Source organism: Platichthys flesus, chromosome 18 (genome assembly GCF_949316205.1).
Source record: "Platichthys flesus chromosome 18, fPlaFle2.1, whole genome shotgun sequence".
NCBI classification, from domain to species: domain Eukaryota; kingdom Metazoa; phylum Chordata; class Actinopteri; order Pleuronectiformes; family Pleuronectidae; genus Platichthys; species Platichthys flesus.
In genome coordinates, this window is record NC_084962.1 from 15,521,945 (window position 1) to 15,544,591 (window position 22,647).

General features: G+C 46.5%; 1 protein-coding gene across 5 annotated transcripts in view; it reads left to right on the forward strand.

The window, feature by feature from the left end:
• Positions 1–22,647, forward strand: part of gphnb (gephyrin b) — a 71,517-nt gene that overhangs the window by 15,599 nt on the left and 33,271 nt on the right. For all 5 annotated transcript variants that reach the window (XM_062411964.1, XM_062411966.1, XM_062411965.1 and 2 more), the window contains exons 2-6: positions 8,302–8,380; positions 15,850–15,907; positions 16,049–16,141; positions 18,811–18,905; positions 19,089–19,155. In XM_062411964.1, the coding sequence (XP_062267948.1) occupies positions 8,302–8,380; positions 15,850–15,907; positions 16,049–16,141; positions 18,811–18,905; positions 19,089–19,155 (392 nt within the window). The remainder of the gene's footprint in view (positions 1–8,301; positions 8,381–15,849; positions 15,908–16,048; positions 16,142–18,810; positions 18,906–19,088; positions 19,156–22,647) is intronic.

The following is a 22,647-nucleotide window of genomic DNA, read 5'->3' on the forward strand; positions in this document are numbered from 1 at the left end:
GGAGCTGCGATGCCTCATCCACCCGCCGCCACACATCCGCCCCAAACCTCCACGTACGAGCCACAACAACCCCCCCCCCCCCCCCGAATGGCTATATGATAATGCCACGCTCAGCCACAGACACATTCATCACACCCGTTGTCATTAGAAACAGGCCTCATTATACTCGGAGCCTGTGATTTATGATTAATATTCGCATGGGGGTGTGGCGGATCGTCGAGCCGCTCCAAACCATTGATTTCATTGAACAAGAACAACAGAGAAGGGGGCTGGGGAGGTGGTGTTGAGGGGATAATGTGTGTGTGTGTGTGTGTGTGTGTGTGTGTGTGGGGGACGTTCCGGTCATGGCGTGGGAAATGAGATAGTGAGTAGAGGAGTAAAGTAGAAAGAAGGGCGCAGGGTGCAATATTCAAGGTCCCTGTACTCCCCCGGTTCTGTAGATTGTCTCTGGAAGTTCTCTCCGTGGCTTCATTAGTAAGTGTCTTTTCAATATTTATGGCGGCGTTAATAAAACATCAATACGTGAGGCCTTTGCGGAGAGCTGCAGGCTGTACGGGTGCTGCAGTCTCAGGCTTCTCCACTGATATGTGGATGATAAAGAGAGGTCCAGGTGAGCGCTATGCAGAGTGACTGAGAGAATAAGAAAGGGAGAGGGTGGATAGTTTGGGGGATGTTGGAGGAGAAGATGAGGCTGGAGCTGGAGCAGGAAAACAAAATTGGTTGTTTCGGTGACTGCTGTGTTGATTGTGGGTGGATCTGTTTGTCGATGGCGGTGTGTACCTGTGTATCGTTGGCTGTTCCCCTGCCCGGCTGCTGACTGCTGTAAGTGTCCGCTGCCGTCGGAGTTCAGCCTCTCATGTTTAATTTATTCCAGTGGAAAGTGACGGTGAGAGCGGGGGGGCCTCTGGAGCACCAGAGAACACTCCGGGTCAGCACAATCCTCTCTCCCGCTTTCCACGACTTACGGCACATGTGGGACTCCGACTAAGAATCAATTTACTTATAAACTACTTTTTCAATTAATCACTTGGGTCAAAACCAGCGCCCAGAGCCCAAGGTGATGCCTTGAATTTCTTGTTTTGAGCAATCAGCGGGACGAGGCCGAAAGATATTTCATTTATACATGTATAAAAACTGAGAAAAGCATCGCTCCAAACTGCTCATGCAGCTGCTCAGTACCCAAAAGACTAGATTATGGTTGTTATGGGCCGTTTCCAGGTGCAAATGTGATGTGTGTGTATGTGTGTGTGTGTGTGTGTGTGTGTTTGTGTGTGTGTGTGTGAGAAATGGGTGTTCCCAAAACAGAGCATATATACGCTCAGTGCACTTTCAATAGAAATGGTGGTGTGTGCACTTTTGCTTTCTTTAAACTTTATTAAAATGATTGTCGTTTGGGTCACACAAACAAATTATGGGTCCAGAGTTTTGAAGTTGTTGTTCCGTTGGAAAAAAACATGAACGCTGTAAATAAAATGTGTAATTTGTTTCGAGCAATTTCAACAACACCATGACACCTTTTCCCAATATTTGCATAACAATAAAGAAGCATAGAAACAATAAGCATAAGCACGTTAATCATGAAAACGTCTGTGGTGTGAGAAGTGGTGTGAGGCGCCAGTGAGCGATGGACAAACAGTTTGCAAGTGACAAACATTGCAACATTTGACCACTTCACATTTAAAAGCTGTAAAGCTGATTGTAAAATTCTGATATTTGGTTTATAAGGAATCATTTTCAGACTAAGGAGCAGGACGGGCTCCACTCATATTTATTCCCTCCGTACCTCCTCCCTCCCCCCCAGTCATTTCCCCATCTTCCCATTTTACCTCACAACTCTCCATCCTCTCCTCCTCTCTTTTCTCTGCCCTCCCTCTTTGCTTTCAGATTATTCCCACTGTGCTCCCCTCTCTCCTCCCCTCTCTGCCTCCTCCCTTCCTCTCATCCAGTGTGAATTGCTCTCTTACTCCTGTAAGGGTTAGGCTCCAGCCCGCCCTCCCTCAACTCCACACGTTTGCCTACCACCTCTCCTCCTTCACTCGGCCTGGGATGGGGCTGGCTCTCCTCTCCAGTGAGGGGGGAGAGATGGAGGAGCCAGGGCCAGGGATGGGCCCTGGCTGCCTGGGACACAGCTGTAAAGAACGGAGCTGCCTCTCCTGCTCTGTCTTTCTTTCTCTGCACATCTGGTGCTTGGGGGGGGGGGCTCAAAACAGCAGAGCATGTTGTGCTCTGTTGTTTTGTCCTTGGCTCAGCATGGTCGCCGGATTATGGCCTGGCTACGCTGGAGTAGGTTTGGATTTGAGATGTGGATCGGCCCACTGCTGTACCCACACGGATGAGCTGGGCTCCACTGGTGTATTAAGCAATGGTTATTAAGGCGATAGACTAATTATTAGCTGTAGTATAAGCATGGGCCAAGTGCTATTTTCAATTTTTGTTTGGGCCGTTCCCTCAGTAGCGTTCTTCAGCCGCTGCCTCAGCTCTATAGCAGGTGGAGTGTCGCACTCGTTGCATTATGTAACTTCACCCCAATTTAGATCTGACTTCAAATAAATGAAAATCAAGCCGCTGGTTGGCTCCTTCCCCCGTTGGCTATAAATAGCATTTTCAAATCTTATCTAGAAAAGTGTTGTAGAGGGGAGATGCTTTGAAACGCAGCCCGACGATTAGGATCCCATTGTTCCGCTCCACACCCCCTCCATTCTCCCGGCTGCTTACAGTAAGCCTGAGGATCTGTGTGTGTGTGTTTGTGTGTGTGTGTGTGTGCACCCGAGCGTGGAGCTCTGCACATGTGTACGCATTCATCAGCAACACAGTGTGATTGAGATAGTGGCTAATGGTAAGATGGCATGAGCATGGTGTTGTGGGCGGAGTTTGTGAGTAGCTGTTGTGTGTATGTGTGTGTGTGTGTGTGTGTGTTTGTGTGTGTGTGTGTGTGTGTGTCTTTGATGATGGATGCTGTGCTTCTGTTGCTCACCCCAATGCTCCTCTCGGAATTAACAAGGTTGCTAAGATACAGTGGGTTTATATTAGATTAGGTTATCTTCAGTTATTTCTGTTACTATATTTTGCCCTGCTCTGTGAAGCCTTTATTAATTTGGAAATTTACCCCTGAAAGAAGAAGCTGATCTTCTCCTTTCTCTTTTCGGGGGTGTAGCTACTGGAAGCCCTCTAGTCAGATGTCTACCCCACCCCGTTACAATCTGGAGGCGTATCCATACCTCTATTCATCATTAAGCCCATTTAATCCAAGGCCCGGGGCCCAGTGTTTCCATTTAACACAGAAACAAGCCAGTGAGATAGAAGACAGGAGGCAGTGATATCACTTCTGCTGAGGCTTACTGGTGTGCGGAGATGTTGTCCCTTCCACCAGCAGATGTCATCCCAATCCAGTGTTGGACCTCCATCGTAGCTTCTCCAGGGCTGCGGGGCCATTGGCACCGCTGCTAGCAGATAAAGAACAGGATGCAATAAAGATGCCAAGTGGACTGCTCCGACAAGCGGGGGGCTCTGCTGTCCCTCCACTGGCGGATTAGCAAATCTTCCCTCGCATGTATATGTACGGATACATATTGTGCAAAATGGATCGAGCATTTCAGTTGCGCGACTAGACTGACTCCTGCATTTTTCCACACAGTATTGGGCCTTGAGGAGTGGTGTCATAATTGGGCTGGAAGCAGAATTTGTCACAAGCAAACTGGAGGCAGTAGCATTTGGTTTCTCACCGCGATAATAAGTTGTGTCTATTTACTGATCCGTGGTAACGTGTTGTCCAAGGTTGTGTGTGTGTGTGTGTGTGTGTGTGTGTAAACAGTAGGTCTGTTTATATTCCTGGAATGTCTGCATGATACTATCTGTGTTTGTTGTGGAACACTTTTTCTGTATGGATGTGTATGTGTGTGTGTGTGTTTGTGTGTGTGTGTTTGTGAACCAGCTATAAGGGAAAACCCCATTAGTGTGGGATCCCAGGGCGATAATGAGCGCTTACTGCTTTATGTCCTGGAGATGATTGAGTGGAACATGGCGGCAGTTTCTGAATTTCCTCGGCTGCTGGCTGACAGACTGACGACACGTAACCCGCTAGCTAGCTAAGCTAATGTGTTGCAGATGGGCAGCTGTAGCCTGTAGGCTAACTCTGGGTACCTAGAGAAGAAGTGGACGGATAGAAGTTTAACTTTTTCACACGTACACACCAAGCGTTTGAAAACCTTGCTCTCCTGTTTGACTGATTGACTGTTTTTTTGTCCCATTTCATTTCACTACTGACACACCTGTCCTGCTTGTTAAATGGACTGCTATTTATTTATAGTGTATAGTTATAAATTCCAGGTTTATTCTCTTTTAGCTCTGATTTTGGTCTCCTCCTGAATGCTGCACTTTGACCACGAGCTAGTTGCTAGCTCCGTGTGGCCGCTGCGTGTTGGTGAGCAGGTACATCGAGTTGGCTTTTAGAGCTTTTTCATGTAAAACAGCCGCCTGCTGTGGATTAAAGAGTAAACCAAGAAAACGTTAAGTCGTATTACGTAGACAATGGCCTGGTTTGACACTGTATCACCTCCAGGAGAGACAAGTCAGGAAGCTTCAAAACCCGGCATTTCTTTTTTTGTTCTGTATCGACATTTCTTTCCTCCCTGATCAGCTCTCTGCTCGTCGGCCCCTTGATGTCTTCCCCTGTGTCCTGATCTCCCCCCCGCTCTGCCACGGCTCAGCGATTAACCCTTTAAGAGCTCACGTGCGAGTATTGAGTTTGTGTTGAGGACGCGTACCTCAATCCCATGTATGTGAATGATGTTGCCCTGCGTAACGCTTCTGAAGCCTCCTGCTCTCCTCCCACTGCTGTAGCCTGGGGACGTCCAACACACACACACACACACACACACACACACACACACACACACAGGTGGAGGCAAATGTGAGATGACAGGAGTCAATATAGACATAGGCGCCTGGATATAGATTTTAAATTGACAAATAATCACAATTACAGAGACGCCTGTGTGGATAAATAAAGTGTGTATCTATGTCTGTATCTGAGAGACCTCATTAAAGGCAGGTCAAGTTATTACAATATCATTTCTCATATTAGCTTCTAACTGTTCTTATATTGATATTTTTATGGTGATAACCTATTTCGATATTGATATTGTTAACCTGTTTTAATTTAATAGGCAATATTGACGAATTATTTATTTATTTTAGCCACTGATTCCTACATGTTCTTTGTTTTTTTATCTGTTTATCTTGTTTATATTTGTTTTTGAATCCATCTTGATAGGCGCGAGACTTAATCAGTCTCAGCTCTCACAACAATCTGTCTGTCTCCTGGTTTGATTGTCCGGCCGTGTGGAAACATTGACCTTTAGCTCGCTGTGTACAGGGAGCAGCACACGGGTCACTGCATCGCCTCTTCCCTCTCGCAGTGACCCGGCAATGAAGCGCCAATCGCTCGTTGCTCGGGGATCTGATTTCATTCTAATCCATCAGAAGGGTTACAGGAAGCAAAAGTGAGTCGGCCCCTGCTCTGTTGAGTGAATCCCAGGTTCCTGCCATACTGCGGATTCCAGGGACACGAGAGATGCTGCAGTGCACGGAGCGCCGTCCGTGGGAGGCAGGCGATGAGAGCTAAGCTGCTGATTTACCTGGAGAAAGGTGCATGGGTGGAGCCTCGGAGGTGGGAGGGAGCGGCGTCACGAACATTCCTGCGCACCTTCTTTTCCTCCCCCTCTCGCTCTTCCTCTCCTCCTCCTCCTCCTCCTCCGTCTCCCCTCCCTGTTGCCCCCATCTTCAGCTCTTGCACAGGATCACATTAATATTCCTTTGAAGCCTGTTTCTACTGCAGCCCGAGCTCCCTCTCCTCCACTCTCACTCCTTCCCTCCCTCGATTTGTTCCCCCTTTCCTCTCCTCCTCTTGTGTTCCCTGTCTTTTCGCGAGCCATTGTTTTCTAGCAGGGAATCGCTTTCCCTCCGTTTCTACCAATAAGTGCGGCAGGTTTTTATTACCTTCAGTGAGGAGTTCCCCTTGTTGCACACATGTACACACGTGTGCGCACACACACACACACACATTGGCGGTGGGTACCGATGCCTTTGACAGAGCGTGTTGATTGGTTCAGAATGGTTGCTGCCTCTTGTAGGAGAGTGGAACGGCTATTTTTAGATCAAGGGGTAGCTGGGAGAGAAAGACTGAGGACTGTGTGTGTGTGTGTGTGTGTGTGTGTGTGTGTTAGTAAGGAATACTGCAGTCTTGAAGGAAGTTCCCTCTTCACACACAAACACACACACACATGCACTTTTGCAGCAGTGCCCCTCTGAAGCCAGGGTGGTGTGTATTCCATGAGCTTGCTCCCCTTTTCCTCTCCTCCCTCCGCCTCCTCTCGCTGTCGTTACATCTCTCATGTTTCTCTCTCTCTCTCTCTCTCTCTCTCTCTCTCTCTCTCTCTCTCTCTCTGCCTCTCTCTCTCTCCGGCTCGGTGTGCAAATGTCAGCACTCTCCCATTTATTTGCCAGAGCCCCCGAGCAGCGTCCTGCACCCTGTGTTTACCTCTCGTCTCCTCAGCGTTGCCCCAGCGGTGCAGCTTTTTGTCTTCATCACTCGTCCCCTCTCGTTCTCTCCATCCCTCTGTCGGTCCCGCGTCCTCTTAATGCCCTCTTCTTCACTCCCTTTACTCACTCTCATCCTGTCTCTCTTCCCCCGTCCCTGTCTTCAGCCCTGTTGCACTCCTCACTCCAGCCCCCCCCCCCCCCCCCCCACCTTACCCTACTTTCTCATCCATTCTTGCTTCACCCATCTCTTCATCCCATCCCGTCCCTCCTCCCTCCTTCCATTCATGGATCATGGCACTTCATTGGAGTAACGCCATGACATGTCCACTCTTATCTACAATCAGTGTATCATGTTTTTTTTTATTTAAAATCAACAACCACCATCATCGTCCTCATCATCATCATCATCGTCCTCCCCCCCCCAACCGGTGCTTTGTTTTGCTCGAGCAGGTCCCTTCACGTTTCTGCCTTCATCAGATCACAAAACACCTCGTCCCTCTCCTCCCCCTCCTTCTCCGACTCCTCTCACTTTGTCTCTCACTTTCTTTTTTCCTGTCTTTTCTATTTTGCTCTCACCACGTCGTTGTCTTCCTCCCTGTCTCGCTCCATTCGTCACTCGATCCATCTGTGATCGTGTTGATGACTCATTTGGCTCGCACCTGCTCTGCGGGCGAGGGGCCGACGTACGAGAGGTCGGAGACGATGAAGGCGTGGCCTCGCGCACACCGAGGGTGGCGGGAGGGGTTCAGAGTTCTGTTCCCTAATAGTCGCTGGGTTTCATTTGCAACATACTGATGTGGAAAACGTGAAGACACTATCAGCGTTACTTCACACAGAGTTTTTCATTTTCAAGTGCAACGGCCTCATAAAAACTCAAACTGACAAGTGAAGCTGAAAATCAAAAGAGAGATTCCTTTACTCTACGTTATTGAGACACAGTGGATCCCTGTTAGATACTTGAATCGGTCAAATAGAAATGACAAACATCTGCATTTGCGTTTGCAGATATGAAAACTTTGAACTTACATGATAAACAATACAGAGAAGATCGAAACATGCGGTGATGCCGGTTGCCTGACTATTCAAAGTTTATCAATATTGAACATGTCATGCGTCCAATTTGCAGGAAATCTCAACACTGCACATCCTCTGGTATGATACACATGGTGTGTGAAGCTGATAAGAAGAGATGTGCACACAGACCGACAAATAGATTTCTGGAATCAGTACAGAGAGATTTACATTCTTCTTTTGATTTATATGTAGAAAGTTATAAGATAGATGGATAGAAAAAATACTGTTTGTTTTTCCTTTCACGCTACATGTGTGAAATCTGGATCTAGATGTACGAATGAATAGAGACGTTTTCCCAGAGCAGCACAGATCCGTTCAGGGATGTGTCTGGAGTGGGGCTCCTTGGCTGTTGTCCCTCTAGTTTTCATTTCTTGCTTCCAACAAGGATGGTTTTTGTGTATTTCAGTATTTTTCTGCACCTGAACATCAGTAACCGCATGTGTCTAAACCGTTACACCACTTCCAAAAAACAATAAATCTGTATTTCTTGGTTTAACAAAGTGAGATGGCTCGAGATTAAACAAAAAAAAAATTGGAAGATGAATGATGTTTTTCTCCCCGTTCAGTAAACACCTGTGATGTAATAATACGGCTTTGTGCTGAAACCCCTTGGGTTCATATAACTAATGATTTTGTATCCTCTCTTTCTCTCTCTCTCTCTCTCTCTCTCTCTCGCTCTCTATCCAGTGAGTGACAGCTGTTTTCGGAACCTTGCAGAGGACCGCAGTGGCGTCAACCTCAAAGACCTCGTACACGATCCCTCCCTGTGAGTATGGACCTCTTACACGATAACTCCATCTCCAGACCGAAACGCAAAAACCTGTGGAATCCCTGAACCTTCCCGTGTTTAAATCTACCACACAAATAAAAGATGCACAGGTTCTCTGCATGTGTGCGTTTCTGTGAGGAAGCTGCCGCCGCCGCCATCGTCGTCTTTTCCTTTCTTTTTATGCTAGAGCGTAACTAAGAAACTAAAAATATCTCTTCAACACAACATGTCGCTGCTCGGTGTCGCCCTGTGGAGAGAAATTCCCAGCATGCATGGCAACAACGAAAGAGCTGCAGCGCTCTTCGGTTTAAGGACGACTCCCGGTGGCTGCAACAAGTCATTATTTGCTCAAGGAAAAGGAAGAATGTGAAATCAACCATTGTTTTTATTAACAGGGGCGGGATCAGTGACAGAAAACGCACAGGGGAAACAATAATCTCCATCACAACAAGTGTTTGTCAAAACAGACACGTTGGACAATTGTTTGTGTAGCTTCTCAAGCACTACACAAAGGATTTGACACAATCCCTGGAGTTGAGCTTGAGGTGGTCGCAAAAACACAATTCACACTCAAACTCGAAATTTCACGAGGACTCTGAAGGCAATAAAGCAAACACGCTTTTCACTCAAAGCCTAAGAGTTAGATTAGTACACTTTCATGTGACTGTGTAACATCTAAATCCACGATGCAGATAGTTATGATATGATTCTATGATACCACAATACGTCTTCTGGGTTTTTCTGTAAGAGGTTGTGTTTTATGTCAAATCTAATAACAATAATAAATTGAGCTCAAAGGACGTTCACTCTGATCAGTTACAATCTTCTGTCCATCATCGATAACAGCGTCTCACACACTTCTGTTTTAAAAAACGCCTGCGACAGACACACTGTCCCCACAACATGCAAACATCAGACACGCTTCATTGATTGGCTGGAGCTCCTCTGTCAACGTATCACTCCAGTCAATATCACTGGAGTGTGTGTGTCCCCCCTGCTGCTGTGGGACTCGTCACTGATCCATGCTGGCCATGTCCTTTATGGTGTGTTTATTTTTAGGCCAGTGTGTAATGTATGTGTGAAGGCTGTGTGTGTGTGTGTGTGTGTGTGTGTGTGTGTGTGCGCGTGCGTGCATGTGTGTTGTGTGTGTGTGTGTTCCATGTTATGTTCCTCACAGCAGATAGTGATCAGAGATGGTTGCAGGTTCATTTATACACTGGGGGAATTTAGTTGGGAGCGTATTAGTACCGTTATGTTTGTGAACATGCTTTAGTCCACGTCTGTGTGTTTTTCACAACCCACCTTCAGGCTCAATTATCAGGTTTGAGCTTTTATTCCTTTATTTCTTGATGTAGGATCAAGGTTTTATCTCTGTGAGCAACTCGTTGATTCGGTCTGTTGACATTATAACATGTAGGTTTTGCCACTTATTGAAACAACAATTCATTTTGAACATTGCTTTGCCGATTATTCTGGTTCCGACTCAATTGAAAAGTCAGGATGTCCGGACCGAAGAAGGTCGGAGTGAAGCCAAGCAGATAAGGGGGGAATTGGCACAGGGCAGAAGAGCTATAGGGAAATCTTAATGTTTCTTCGAGTGAGAATTAAGTGATTATCAATTTGGCACTTCAGAGATGGAGTTGATATTCATGAAACAAGGACAGGGAATGTGATTGGCTGTTAACAGTTGATAAAGAAGGTTCAGTTGTGTTTGCTGGACTGAGGTTTGTTGGCTCCATAGGACATGAATAGATTCCCAGTGAGTCTGGGGCTCTGGGTTCCACTCAATCCACTTAAAAGCCACTTTGGACGGATGTGTCCCACCCCAGTGCACTGATAGTGTTGGATTAAAGATTAAAGATAGAGTTTGGATTAAACCCAGTGCTGTTAAACATTCAAATTGGACACTGGGACGTGCCGTGCGCGATGGTGGCTGATGCGGACAGGGGGCCCTGGCTGACCTCATCTGGCCCGAGCTCCTCCATGCCATGTTAATCCACGCCACGAGTCAGCGGCTCCATCAGGTTGACCAGCTGGAACGCCGTGCCCTCAATGTGCCACCGCTGCTGGGACAGAGACAGAGGGAGAGTGGGGGGAAGGACGGGAGGGGAGGGAGGGGAGGGACTCCGGGGCCACAGCAGGACACTACTTACAACTGTAATCATAGCAACTCTCACAGACACACACACACACACACTGGCACACACAATCTATCAGCCTGCCCAGTTTGAGGTTCACGAGCATCCAGAGGTGTGTCGGGACAGAACAAATGATACGTGGCAAAATAGAAGAGCAACAGAGAAGGGTCAAACAAAGGATACCCAGACTCAAGGACACACAGAGGAGATGAGGCAGAGGTGTGTGTGTCTGTGCATTTGTGTGTATATACAAGTAAATGCACCTGTCTGTGTGTTTTGTTTGTTTGCATCTTTACCTTTTCTGAGCAAGTGCTTTTGCTGAGATCCATATTTTTTTGTGTGTCTGTGTGTGCATGTGTGTGTGTGCGTTGAAGGTTGAGCCTCTCCCCCTGGTGCTGTTGAGCCAGCTCTGTGTCTCTGCCCTCCAGCAGCTTGTGTCGTTACAACCTTTGTCAATTTTACAAATTGTCATGGCTAACTCAGCTGGAAGTCAATCAGCTGGGTGACAGTCGGACCAATTTCCCAGTCAGGAGACAGTCAGGGGACAAAAGACGCACACACACACACACACAAAAACACACAAACCCCTGTACTGTTAGAGGTTTAATTGATTAGCTCTATGATAACTATCTTAATATGATCAACTTTCCTGAAACTATTCATGTAATATTAAAAGCTAAAATAGAAGTTACCAGAGCAGGAGAGGCTGTCAACAGTGGCCGAGCTGGACCAGGACAACATTTGTTCTGTAGATAAACACAACGCTTGTGTGGTGGAGTGGTCGGCAGAATATCTTACAGTGAGTGTGTGTCCTGCGTGTTGTTTAGTGGCTGTGAGTGGAGTCAACGGAGTGAAACCCCTCGCGGTGCACTCAGAGCTCCCATCACGGTCGGGGGGTTTGAAGAGGTGGGCTAGTCCGCTCCTCCTCCTCCTCCTCCTCCTCCTCCATCCTCCCATCCCTCCTTCCATCAGCTAACATGTTGAGAGGTGACCCCTTGAGAGCTTTCCCACATACGGACGAAAGCAGCAACTCAGCTGTAATGGGCTGGTATCCACGCCACTACTAGGGGTCTCCTCCCCTGGATGGAGTGTGTGTCTAAGACGGCACGAGGAAGAAAGAGAGAGTGAGATTGAGTGCCGTGTACAAAGAGCTTGTATTATTAATGAAATTACCCTGGCAGATGGGTCTCATCTTGGAAGCGTCCCACAACCACTGAGATTTGCAGCTGGCTCACATGCACACTCATACTTTTCCTCCCCCTTGTTAAGTGTGCCTCTGACAGTCTATCCCCCACTTTCTTTTTCTCTCACTCTTTTCACTCCAGCTCGTTCCATCGTTCCCTCTTTATCCTCTCCTCTGTGCTCCTCTTTTATTCATAGAGAGATTTCGGGCCACGGCGTCCAGGCTTTCAGGCCAAAACTACTGCTATGTTCACGCCCCCCCCCCCCCCCCCCACCACCACACACACACACACACACAAACACACAAAATGTTCACCTCCCTCCCCCTGCCCCACTCCTTCCCCCTTCCATCCCTTCCTTTGCCCGCATCAGTTGTCCACACCTCGAGCAAAAAGCCTTTATTCCAGGCCGACTACCTTCAGTCTGCAGTTTGAGGAAGAGCTTTATATGTTGCACACACACACACACACACACACACACACACACACACACAAACACACACACACACACACACAGTAGAAAGAGACATGAATGGGTGTGTGAGATTAAAATGTTGCAGGCCCATTCCCCTCTAACAGGCTTCCTTCAATTCAGAGCACACCCACCCAAAAATACAGCCAAGTGCTCTATTTGCACCGAAGCCAGTGACGCTGAAACAAACACACAGTTACGCTCATACTCATTTACAGTATGAATCAACACACACATCACATCCACAGGTACACACACTGTATGTGTATTGCTAGCATACACACATACATGCACAAATTAACATATCATTTCAAATACATACAGATTCTCCAGATAGTTGTATGAGCTCCAACTTAGATACCACTGAGAGCTGACGTAAAGAACATTGATTGTCTGGTTACAATTGCACCAGTCAAGCTACTGGGATGGATCAGGCAGCCAGTGAAGAGAAGGTGATGTGCAAGGATCTGAGCGACTTTGACAAGGGCCAAATTGTGAAATTTCAAGTCTCAAGTCCTGAGACTTGTGGGGTGTACCTTGCTTGCTGAGCTTTGCAGAAGGAAGGACAACCGGTGTGAAGTGACAACAGGGATGCAAGGGCCGGCCGGGGGGGGGGGGCAGTCCCACAGAGGAGTAAGGGCCCGTTCCAGTGGCAAACCTTCACCTCCCATTCACCTCCAATCTCTGAAATACCTGAATGAAACCGTGGCAAAGCAAATCACCAGTGTGGGGTTCAACCAAATTCAAACTAATACATCTAAGACAACATTCCTGCAATTGATGGTCCCAACATGAACGTGATAATGTTCTGGTTTTAATGGTGACACATGTACAACCAAAGCTATCTATCAACATGTGTCCTTAACTTATACTGGATATTTGTAGAAGCAAATACGCTCTCTATATACCTCCATACACATGGACTCATTTACATATATAAATATATATAAATGCAGATGTTATTTACTGTATAAGTACGCATACACATGTATGTCTGTAATCGACAGATGGATTCAATTTCCGTTTACTGACATATCCGAGCAGCCACACGCGTGTATGTGCATTTCACATTATACACAAAATGTCAAGTCAACAGCATATTTCTCCTTCCGCACAGAAATGGCATCCCCGGTAGTTACTAAATAAAAAAAAAACACACACACACACAAACTCTCACACACTTTCTCACGATGAACACAACACAGCAACCAGAGGCTTTAGACAGGAGGGGTTGCCTAGGAAACGGAGGGAAGGAACCCTGGTTATTTGTGTTGAGCATATTTTTCATTTGGGCAGAAACAGAGAGGCATAAAAAAAACCGGGAGAGGGAGAGAGGTGATTGGTCCTGACAGCTCCTTTACTCTCCCGAGGTGTTACACAGACAAACACACACATAAACGCATAAACGGACCAATGCACATGCATGAACACGTAAAAAAATATATATATAATATAATACACACTCGCATACACACAGAGATACAGAGATGCCCAAAAAAAACTCATTTTCTCCAAAACACATCAAGAAAAGTAAATCATTTGTGCCATCACAGGGATGTCAACAGGGGAGTGTGTGTGTGTGTGTGTGTGTCCATGTGCATGTGTGTGTCTTTGTGTGTATGGCTGCACAAGTTAGCGGATGCTCCGAGTAGCCCTCCATGTGCAGTGTTTCATGACCAAGTACTTCTTAAATGATTCTTTCTGACTCCTCTGCCTCTTTTGTCAGAACCAGACAGCTTCTCTCGCTCTCTCGCTCTCTCTCTCTCTCTCTCTCTCTCTCTCTCTCTCTCTCCCTCTCTCTCTCTCTCTCTCTCTCTCTCCATCAGAGTTTTAGGCTCCGTGCACGCCTGCTGCAGTATTCTGGTGTTGCCTTGCGTACAGAGCATCCCTCCGCCGCTCCCTAGCACGGTTTTGAAAACTGAGCCGAGCTGATGGATTCTCATCAAGTGACGATTCCAGGAGTCAGCCGTCGTAAACCCGGCGTGTGAGGAGTTATTGTCTCGTGGGTTTTAAAAAGCGTCTGAAAGGCAGATAAATAGCAGATGCTCTAATGTTCACGGAGGGTATTTCAGTGGCTGACGTGGAGGGGAAACATGATGCAGTGGTCTCCCAAAAATAGCGCTCCTTTAAAAAAACAAAAAAAAAAGGAAGAAGGCAAATGGGTTACATAAGGGGTGTCTGTGCAGAGTCTTCACCTTGAGCCTCGGGTTGGTTATTGGGGGGGTTGTCATACCAGGACTGGCCACAGGAGGTAGCTGTGGCTCGCTGTTCAGCAGCAGCCTCCTCCTCAGTGGGTCATCCTGTGGAAAATCCTTTCAGGAGGAGATGTTCAAGGGCATTCTCCCTCTCCTCCTTTTTTTGCCACTGTATTGAGTGTCTCTCGCTCCTTCCTGGCTCTGCTCTGGTCTCATTCTGCTCGCTCAATGTCCTCCTTTACTTTCCCTCACGTACAGGGCATCGTTGGAGTTTCTCTCACGTGAACTCTATTCTCTCCATCGTGATCTTCACAAGCCTCCATTTTCTTAAATGTGAATTCAAACACGTGTCTTTATAAAGAAGTCTCATGGAGGTGAGGGGAGAAGATGTTTCAGTCAAAAACAACATATTTACGAGCACTGCACACTGTGAGTGTGTGTCTCATATTTAGAGAAATGTGTTCTGCTTTATTATTTTGAAAAAGATCGAGGCTACAGTATCCTGCAGCTTCCCCTCTTGAACCACCTGTCCTCCTTTTTCCACCTTTTGTCGTCCTGGTGCCGATGCTCCTGCCAGACAGAGAACAAGTTTCCACACATTTCACCAGAAAACCACAAAGCAAAGGGTTCTGTCAGGCTTGATTTCTTTCCACCTTCTTCTTTGAGGTCTCTGAGCGGTTTCGTGAACCACAAATTGCTGCATTACATTACCACACACTGGTACGGAGCCTTGAGGGGAGCCTGGAGTAGAGCCGCTGCTCCTTTGCGTCAAAAGGAGCCGGTCGAGGTGGGTCACGATATCTCCTGAGCAGCTGGCTTTGGAGGTTTTCTGGGAATGTGCAACCGGGAGGAGACCCCGGGGCAGAACCCGAACTCGCTGCAGGGATATAAATCCCATCTGAACTGGGAAGGCCTCTGGATCTCCCAGGAGAAGCTAGATTTGTCTGGATTACGCTGGTTTGCCTGCTGCCACCACAACAGGACCCTGGGTTCAGTTTCCAAACCTGCCAAAATGTGGACTAAACTGGCACTGCACCAGAACCGGCACTGGTACCTTCCCATTGGAAAACAGATAGAGGGGCAGAGATGATGATGCAGTAGTTAGCTCTGTGTTACAACTCGAGCTTTCTGAGTTTGAACCTGACGGCCTTTCTGGGTGGAGTTTTGTTAATCCTCGTGTTTGTGGAGGTTTTCAGGGTAAAGTCAGATTGGGGTTATTATGTCAGCTGGGATTGGCTTCCCCCCCTCCCCCCTCCCCCCCTCAGCTTTCGAAGGATAGGCAGTACAGACGGATGGATGGAAAAGAGAGACTGTCCTAAAGATGGGGTGGCAAGGGTTGTTAAATAAAACACTGACTTCTTTACGGGGTCACTTCTCCTCAGCGGACCCTCTCTGGTGATGAGGGAGGATTGTCTTGCGGTCTGGAATCGAACACGTGATGAGGACTTTTTTGATGTATGAATTTTTCTTCCTCTCTCAGGTTGGGGGGGATGATCACAGCCTACAAGATAGTGCCAGATGAGATCGATGAAATCAAGGTATGAAATCTTTCTGTCTGTTTGTCAGCCTGTGACAGTATCCGTCTGTATTTCTGTTTTCTAATCTGTAACTACAATTAACCGTGTGTGTGTGTGTGTGTGTGTGTGTGTGTGTGTGTGTCTGTGTCCACCCACCAACAGGAGACTCTGGTGGACTGGTGCGATGAAAAGGAACTTAACCTCATCCTAACCACCGGAGGCACAGGCTTCGCCCCGAGAGACGTCACGCCAGAGGTGGGTTCACGTGTTTCTCATTAGAATCATTCGAATTTTAGATTTAGCCACGTCACGTACGAACAAACAAGGACAACTTTTCGGTGAGCAGCTTTTGCCGAGAGGTCACACGAGGGAAGTTGATCCCCTGCAATAGAAATATGATGACGGCCAAAGTGAAACGTAGGAGTTCCTCTGTGTCGGGGAGGGAGAGACTGAGGTGGATCTCTCCTGTTGCTCTCTGAGCGTTATTCAGAGAACCTCAGCGTGTTTTCGCTGATTACAAACGTGTGTTGCAGCGCTGATTAACACAGGTTGTAATTAGCCCCTCGGTCACATGGGAAATAAAGAGGAACAAGTGAACCCCTTATCAACTCACGTTTTTGAAAAAAAGGGATTGCATTGCAAGCAGTTCAGAGATAATGGGCAGCAGGTCTCAGGTTGCATGTTGTTTGTGCGTGTTTCATATTTCACTCCCTGTTTTAAAAGATGGAGGACGCGCCTCCTCTTCCTCCCATTGTACCAAAATGAAGCTAAAATATCACAGATATATATATATATATGTATTTATATATGTGTACACACATTCTTGCATATTGCATATACACCGCCTACTGCAGTGTAGAGGCAGCACACCTCTGTGTAAATATACGTTTTGTCTTTTTCTTTCTCCTTTTTCTGTCTCATCACATACCTTTAGATTGAAGGATAAGAAGAAGCTCTTTTTGGATTTACACTGCTCCACTGCTACACACACACACACACACACACACACTCACACATACAAGCAATTTGGCAGGGGATGAGCCGTGGTTCTCAGCAGTATCAGTGGTCCTCATCAATCATGGTAGACAGCAGCAACCTTCCTGGAAGAGAGAAGACACGTACACACTGTAGTCACTGATAACACCTGATATCTGATCCAACCCTGTGTGCTGGAGACACGGATATCTCTCCGTCTGTCTCCTCTGTGTGTCTGTACAGAGGAGACAGACGACTGTATTCTGTGTCCATGAAAGCAGGACACAAGCCTGAAAGTCCTTTATCTCGTGGAAAATGTCTATCATGTTTAAATACTTCACTTTGCGTTCACTTTATTGATCTGTTCGAGTAAGTGCTACGTGTTACTGTCATTTTCAATGCAACCATTCGTGAATGAACCCCATTTGATGATCGGAAGGTTGAAACATCCTTATCTGACCTGTTCCTGGCCTTGATCCGGATCAGGGGGCAGATCCAGGAATGTTTTATAGATCAAGCGTTTCCAAGCATTTTCATTACTTTCTCGAGAATTCTTTGTGGATCTTGATTAAAATAAATCTGATATGTTTAAGGGAGTGTGTCCTTAAATTGGTTCAGATCCAAATCAAAATCTGGATCTACTGAATATAAATGTGTGCGCTCTCGTTCCACATGAGACTGCGTTGGTTTCTGCCGATTAGCACAAGACGCATGATTAAGAATAATTATCCATCTATAACTAAGAAGGAATTTTAAAAGGACACATTCAATCAAGGCACTGATCTGCGCTGATCTACATTTAAGGAATGGGATTTGTCAGAGTCTGTAACACCTCATTTGGTTAAAATGTCATCACCTCATCATCTATGAGTCCATCTCCTGCCCTTATTATACATCCCTGCAAACGCACAAAGACACACACATACACACACACACACACACACACACCTAATAAAGATAAAACCTCGCCAAATTTTTCCTGAGCATATTTCCCAAATCACACATCATGAACACGCCAACATTCATAATTCAGCTCCCTCATTATCCAATCACTGACTTTATATGATCAGCTACAAATCCAGCCTCAACCCCCCCCCTCTCATCTATCCCACCCACACTCTTTCCCTTCTCCTCACCCTCTCTCTCTCTCTCTCTCTCTCTCTCTCTCTCTCTCTCTCTCTCTCCTCCTTCTCCTCTCCTGAGTCCAAACCCACGATGCTCATCAGCGGCTCCTCTGCTTTGAAGTCTCTTTTCTCCCCCCCCCCTCTCCCTCGCTAATGGTGCGTTTTTGAAGTGTCACTCAACTCAAGGGCACCCAACACACACACACACCCAGCAGAAGGAGAAGGCGCTGTATCCTCCCTGTGTCCGTCAGGAGTGTGGACGTCAACCGCAGTCCCGCAAACAAAAAAAAACCTGTGACTAAAAACATCAGCAGGTCCGGAAACCACTTGAACAGTTTTGTTCATATTTTGTGCACAAAATATCATAAAGCAAACGGTCGTCCATAGAAGCCCAAACTTTATAGGACAAACTTTTTCATCGTTAGGATGTTTTAATTGCACAGATTGACCAAGAAAGAGACATATTCCTGTTTTCGATTTCAAAGACTGAATCCATCTTGATTGATAATGGGAGGACAAGGGAGGAGTCGGGTCAGATAAGGATTTTCCAGTCAGTTGAGGCGTGAATTGTGCAAAACGGATTGTGAATCATTATTTCAAAGGCAGTCCTGCTGTTATAAGTCAAGGCATGTTGTTGTTGGACCTATGGGACTTAATATTTCCTGCTTATCTACTTGATGTCCACAGTTTCACTTCTTCACCGACACCAGTATTTATACATACATTCTTATTTTGAGGGTTCCTTGTTTAGCTGTGTCTAAATGTATCTGTGGCTACTCTAACAACTGTCCTCTCTCTCCCTCCTTGTCTCTCTCCTTTCTCCAGGCCACTAAAGAGGTGATAGAGCGCGAGGCTCCTGGGATGTCTCTGGCGATGCTGATGGGTTCTCTCAATGTCACACCACTAGGCATGCTTTCCAGGTCAGTCTCACAAAACCGCTCATGCAACACAATCAAAACACAACAATATTACTTTTTATTGATTCATGTCCACAGGCCTTTATGATGACGTACATTAGACAAATGCAGGAAACAAACTTGTTGCAGTGACATACTTTCCTCATCTGCAATCTTTTAAACTTCCCGTGTGTTGCCATGTTGCAGACCTGTGTGTGGAATCCGAGGGAAGACGCTCATCATCAACTTACCAGGAAGCAAGAAAGGCTCCCAGGTAGGACACACTCCAAACTGCTGTAACAACAGCTTCCTCCTGTGGATGCTTGTGTTCGGTGTAGTTGATCCTGCAGTTCAAATAAAGAAATTCACCTGGCCAATGTGATAATGTGACAAAATTAGCCTGAGAAGACCAATTGAACATTTTTTAGAAATTCAAACCCGAACTCCATGAGCTCCCATGATCCCACGCTGCTTCACAACTTCATCTAACTAGGACTTTTGTTATTGTTCTATTGAGAGGCACCTTTTGAGATGTTTGTGATTCCAACAAACACACCTTTGGGTCGGGGGTTTGATTCCAGACATCTGTCCTCGAGCAAGACACTAAACCCCATTAGCTCCTGATGTGTGTGTACCGGGCTGCCATTTTTGTGTGAATGGGTGAATGTGTGAGCGTGTTTGCTTCATGTGTGTGTGTGCGGCAGTCTAAACATGCCTATATACTGTATGTGTGTGCATGTACGTGCGTGCTGTCCCTGTGTCCCACTCCATCTGTCTCCCTCTCTGCCGCGCTGACCTACACATCTGTCTCTGTCTCGTTACGCGCCCGCTTCTCCTGATCGATTTTAGTATTTCTTTTTAATCAATTATGCCACCTCTACCCCATCTGCTGCCATATTAGTGTCTCCCTCATCAACCCCCAGTTAAAGTTAACGGCACAAGCTGCCCACTGCAGGCTTTTATTACAATGATCTCCTGTCATAAAGAAAACGGGGGGGGGGGGGGGGGGGGGGTCCGGGGGACGTCAGAGTGTCGGCGTCTGATCTTTTACTCGCATTTCATCTTCTTTCATACTTAAGATAGACTACTGTATCCTCACATATTTAGTTTACCTTAAATATCTAATGTGTATTTTGTTGAGGATTTGTTTTTAGAGGTCTGGCAGTCTAGAAAATCTCCAGTGTGTGCTTCCGTCATTAAATAAAACAAATGTCCTATGAATATGTGAATATTAAATTAAACCTGTAGATTTACCGACTGCTTTGACAACAGAAACGTGTTTAGACTGGCGGCTTCCCCGGCGATATCAGCGTCATACTTTCAGCCTTTTTCAGGACTCGAATGGTCAAACTTTAAACAACAGAGGAGGAGCTACTGTGACTTTTCATCAAGTTCAACCTCAGATAACCCTGAAGCCTACATTTCCCATAATGCCACACAGAACAGTTCGGTCTTAAGGTCTTTCCTGCCTGTTTGATACCCAAACTGTTCAAACAGGAAGAGACAGAGGTTTGTGAGATGAACTGATGAACAGATTTCAGAGGTCAAGGTCACAGTGACCTCATATGAGTCTGGAAATAAAATGTACCGTATATAGCGTGAAACTTCGCTGGTTGGTGGAGGCATCAGGGCGGTAGTTTAACTTTGCGAGCAGCGATTTCCCCCGAACAAACTGCCGCTGCTCTCCACCACCGCTCACTGCTGTGGTAACTGTGTTTTTCACACGATGACTTCATCAAAAATCATTTGAACTCTCTGCGAGGGTGCGTCCACCTGCAGAGCTGATATTCACCTGTGGGGAAGACATCTCTACCCACTGTGCTGACATTTCTGCTCACTGCAGTGACATTTCTGTCTGCTGGGACAGACACGCTTTCAGAAACAGAGAAGAAGCACAGCAGCTGATTGCAGCGTTAACCTGTTTGTGATATATGATCATTTTACAAGCTCAAAGGTCACTCATATGACACTGGGAACAAATGTATGCCGACTGAAACTGCACAGGTGGAGGCAAACAATAGTAATTCTAGTTTTGTGTCTACTGTCCTTGGTGCTGTTTGTCTTTCGTTTCTCCTTCTCTCTTCTTTACTCTTTTTAGTTCGTCCCACATTGTTTTTTTTCACTCTCACTGAATCTCGGTCCCTCTTAATCTCTCCATCTCCTCGTCCCTGTCTCTGTCCCTCTTTCTCTCTTTCTGTCATCCTCTCTGCGAACCTCCCCTCTACCTCCGTCCCTCTCTCTTGCTCTTGTTTCTCATGCTCCGGCAGTAGATCCAGGGATTCTGCTCTTTAGTGTTCTTGACAGTTACTCTCCTGCAGGACAAAACGGAGAGTAAGAAAGAAAAAAAAAAAAAGCACTCCTGACGTACCAACATTTTTTGCCCAGCACTCAATGAAAGAACAAAAAGGGGAAGGAGGAATGTCTCCAGGCTCTTTACGCTCATCCTCGCTCCCCCGCTTCAGCCTGACCCACCCAGCCCTCCTCTCCACATCTCTCAAAAAGCTCCTCTCAGATGTGGGCTTCAAACGCACCAGGAGGAGGCCTCTGCGTGCCGAGGGGGCTCGGGCTGCGTTTGTGTGTGTGACGGAGTGGCATGGGGGGGTTCGAGAGGGAAAAGGTTAGCTCGCGGCTACGCAGCAGGCCTGGCGGGCTCGTGGCTGACTGCTGAGATTAACCCATTCCACCTTTTTTCATCTGAAGAGCGCTCCCGCCCTCCTTCCTGGGTTTTTCCTGCGGATGACGCTATCCCAGCGAGAGGTGCTTGCATCCTAGTGGGCTTGAAATTCTGTCAAATCAAGGTTAACATCGCAGTGTTTAATCTAGCCTGTGATATGCACACTTTTTTTTTTTTTTTAAAGCACATGGAGTTGGGGGAGAGGTTGCTCCAAAAAAGTCAGTGTCGGGGGGGGGGGGGGGGGGGCGATTAATAATGCAGCCTCTCAATGCTTAAAATACACAGGAAGATAAATAATTTCACAGATTAGCTCTTGTCTTGGGAGCGAGGAGAATGGAGCGTTTAGCATAGCGGAGGAGCCCACAGGCACACTGACACACAGAGAGACACCGCAGAGGAAATCACCGATGGAGGGAGGGGGGGGAGGGAGAGGGAGGAGGATTGTGTACATGTGGCCAGAGGGAGGCGCTGTAACCTGCTGCCTCGACCAGGGTCATGCACCAGTACTGTTGTATTCATTCTACTGCATCAGGCATTTGTAACTTTTGTTTTATCAACAAGATGATATTTCTTGTTAATCTGAGTTTATCGCTTCTCTCATGTTTGATCCATGAAGTCAGGATATTCTACATTTCTTTCTAACAATTTAATAAGTAGCTTCCCTTTTTTGCTCCTGGTGTGAAATAGGATTTTTGTCACTATTTTTTTGCACGGATATTTCACATTCAAAGTCTTCCAGCAGCTCAAGGGGCAAAACCTCCCCTCTTCTTCTGAGACTTATAATGTGTCGCTCTCATTAGTTATGTTTTTACACCTGTCCGTTTATTTGTTGGTCTGTTTTTATGATCGTAAGCAGGATTACGCAAAAGCTACTAAATCAGGATCAGGAAGCATATATCGGGATAAAGCTACTGCTGTAACAAATACAACAAACTCTGTTTAGACTTCCTCATAATTGAAACATGTCCTCACTGAATATTGGGAGATAAACGCTGGTTTTTAATGACTTCTAAGTCTCTTTAGTTGATCTAGAGTTCACCATCACTCTTGAACTTGCTGGACCTGATTCTGACCATTAAAGCTGAGACTCTG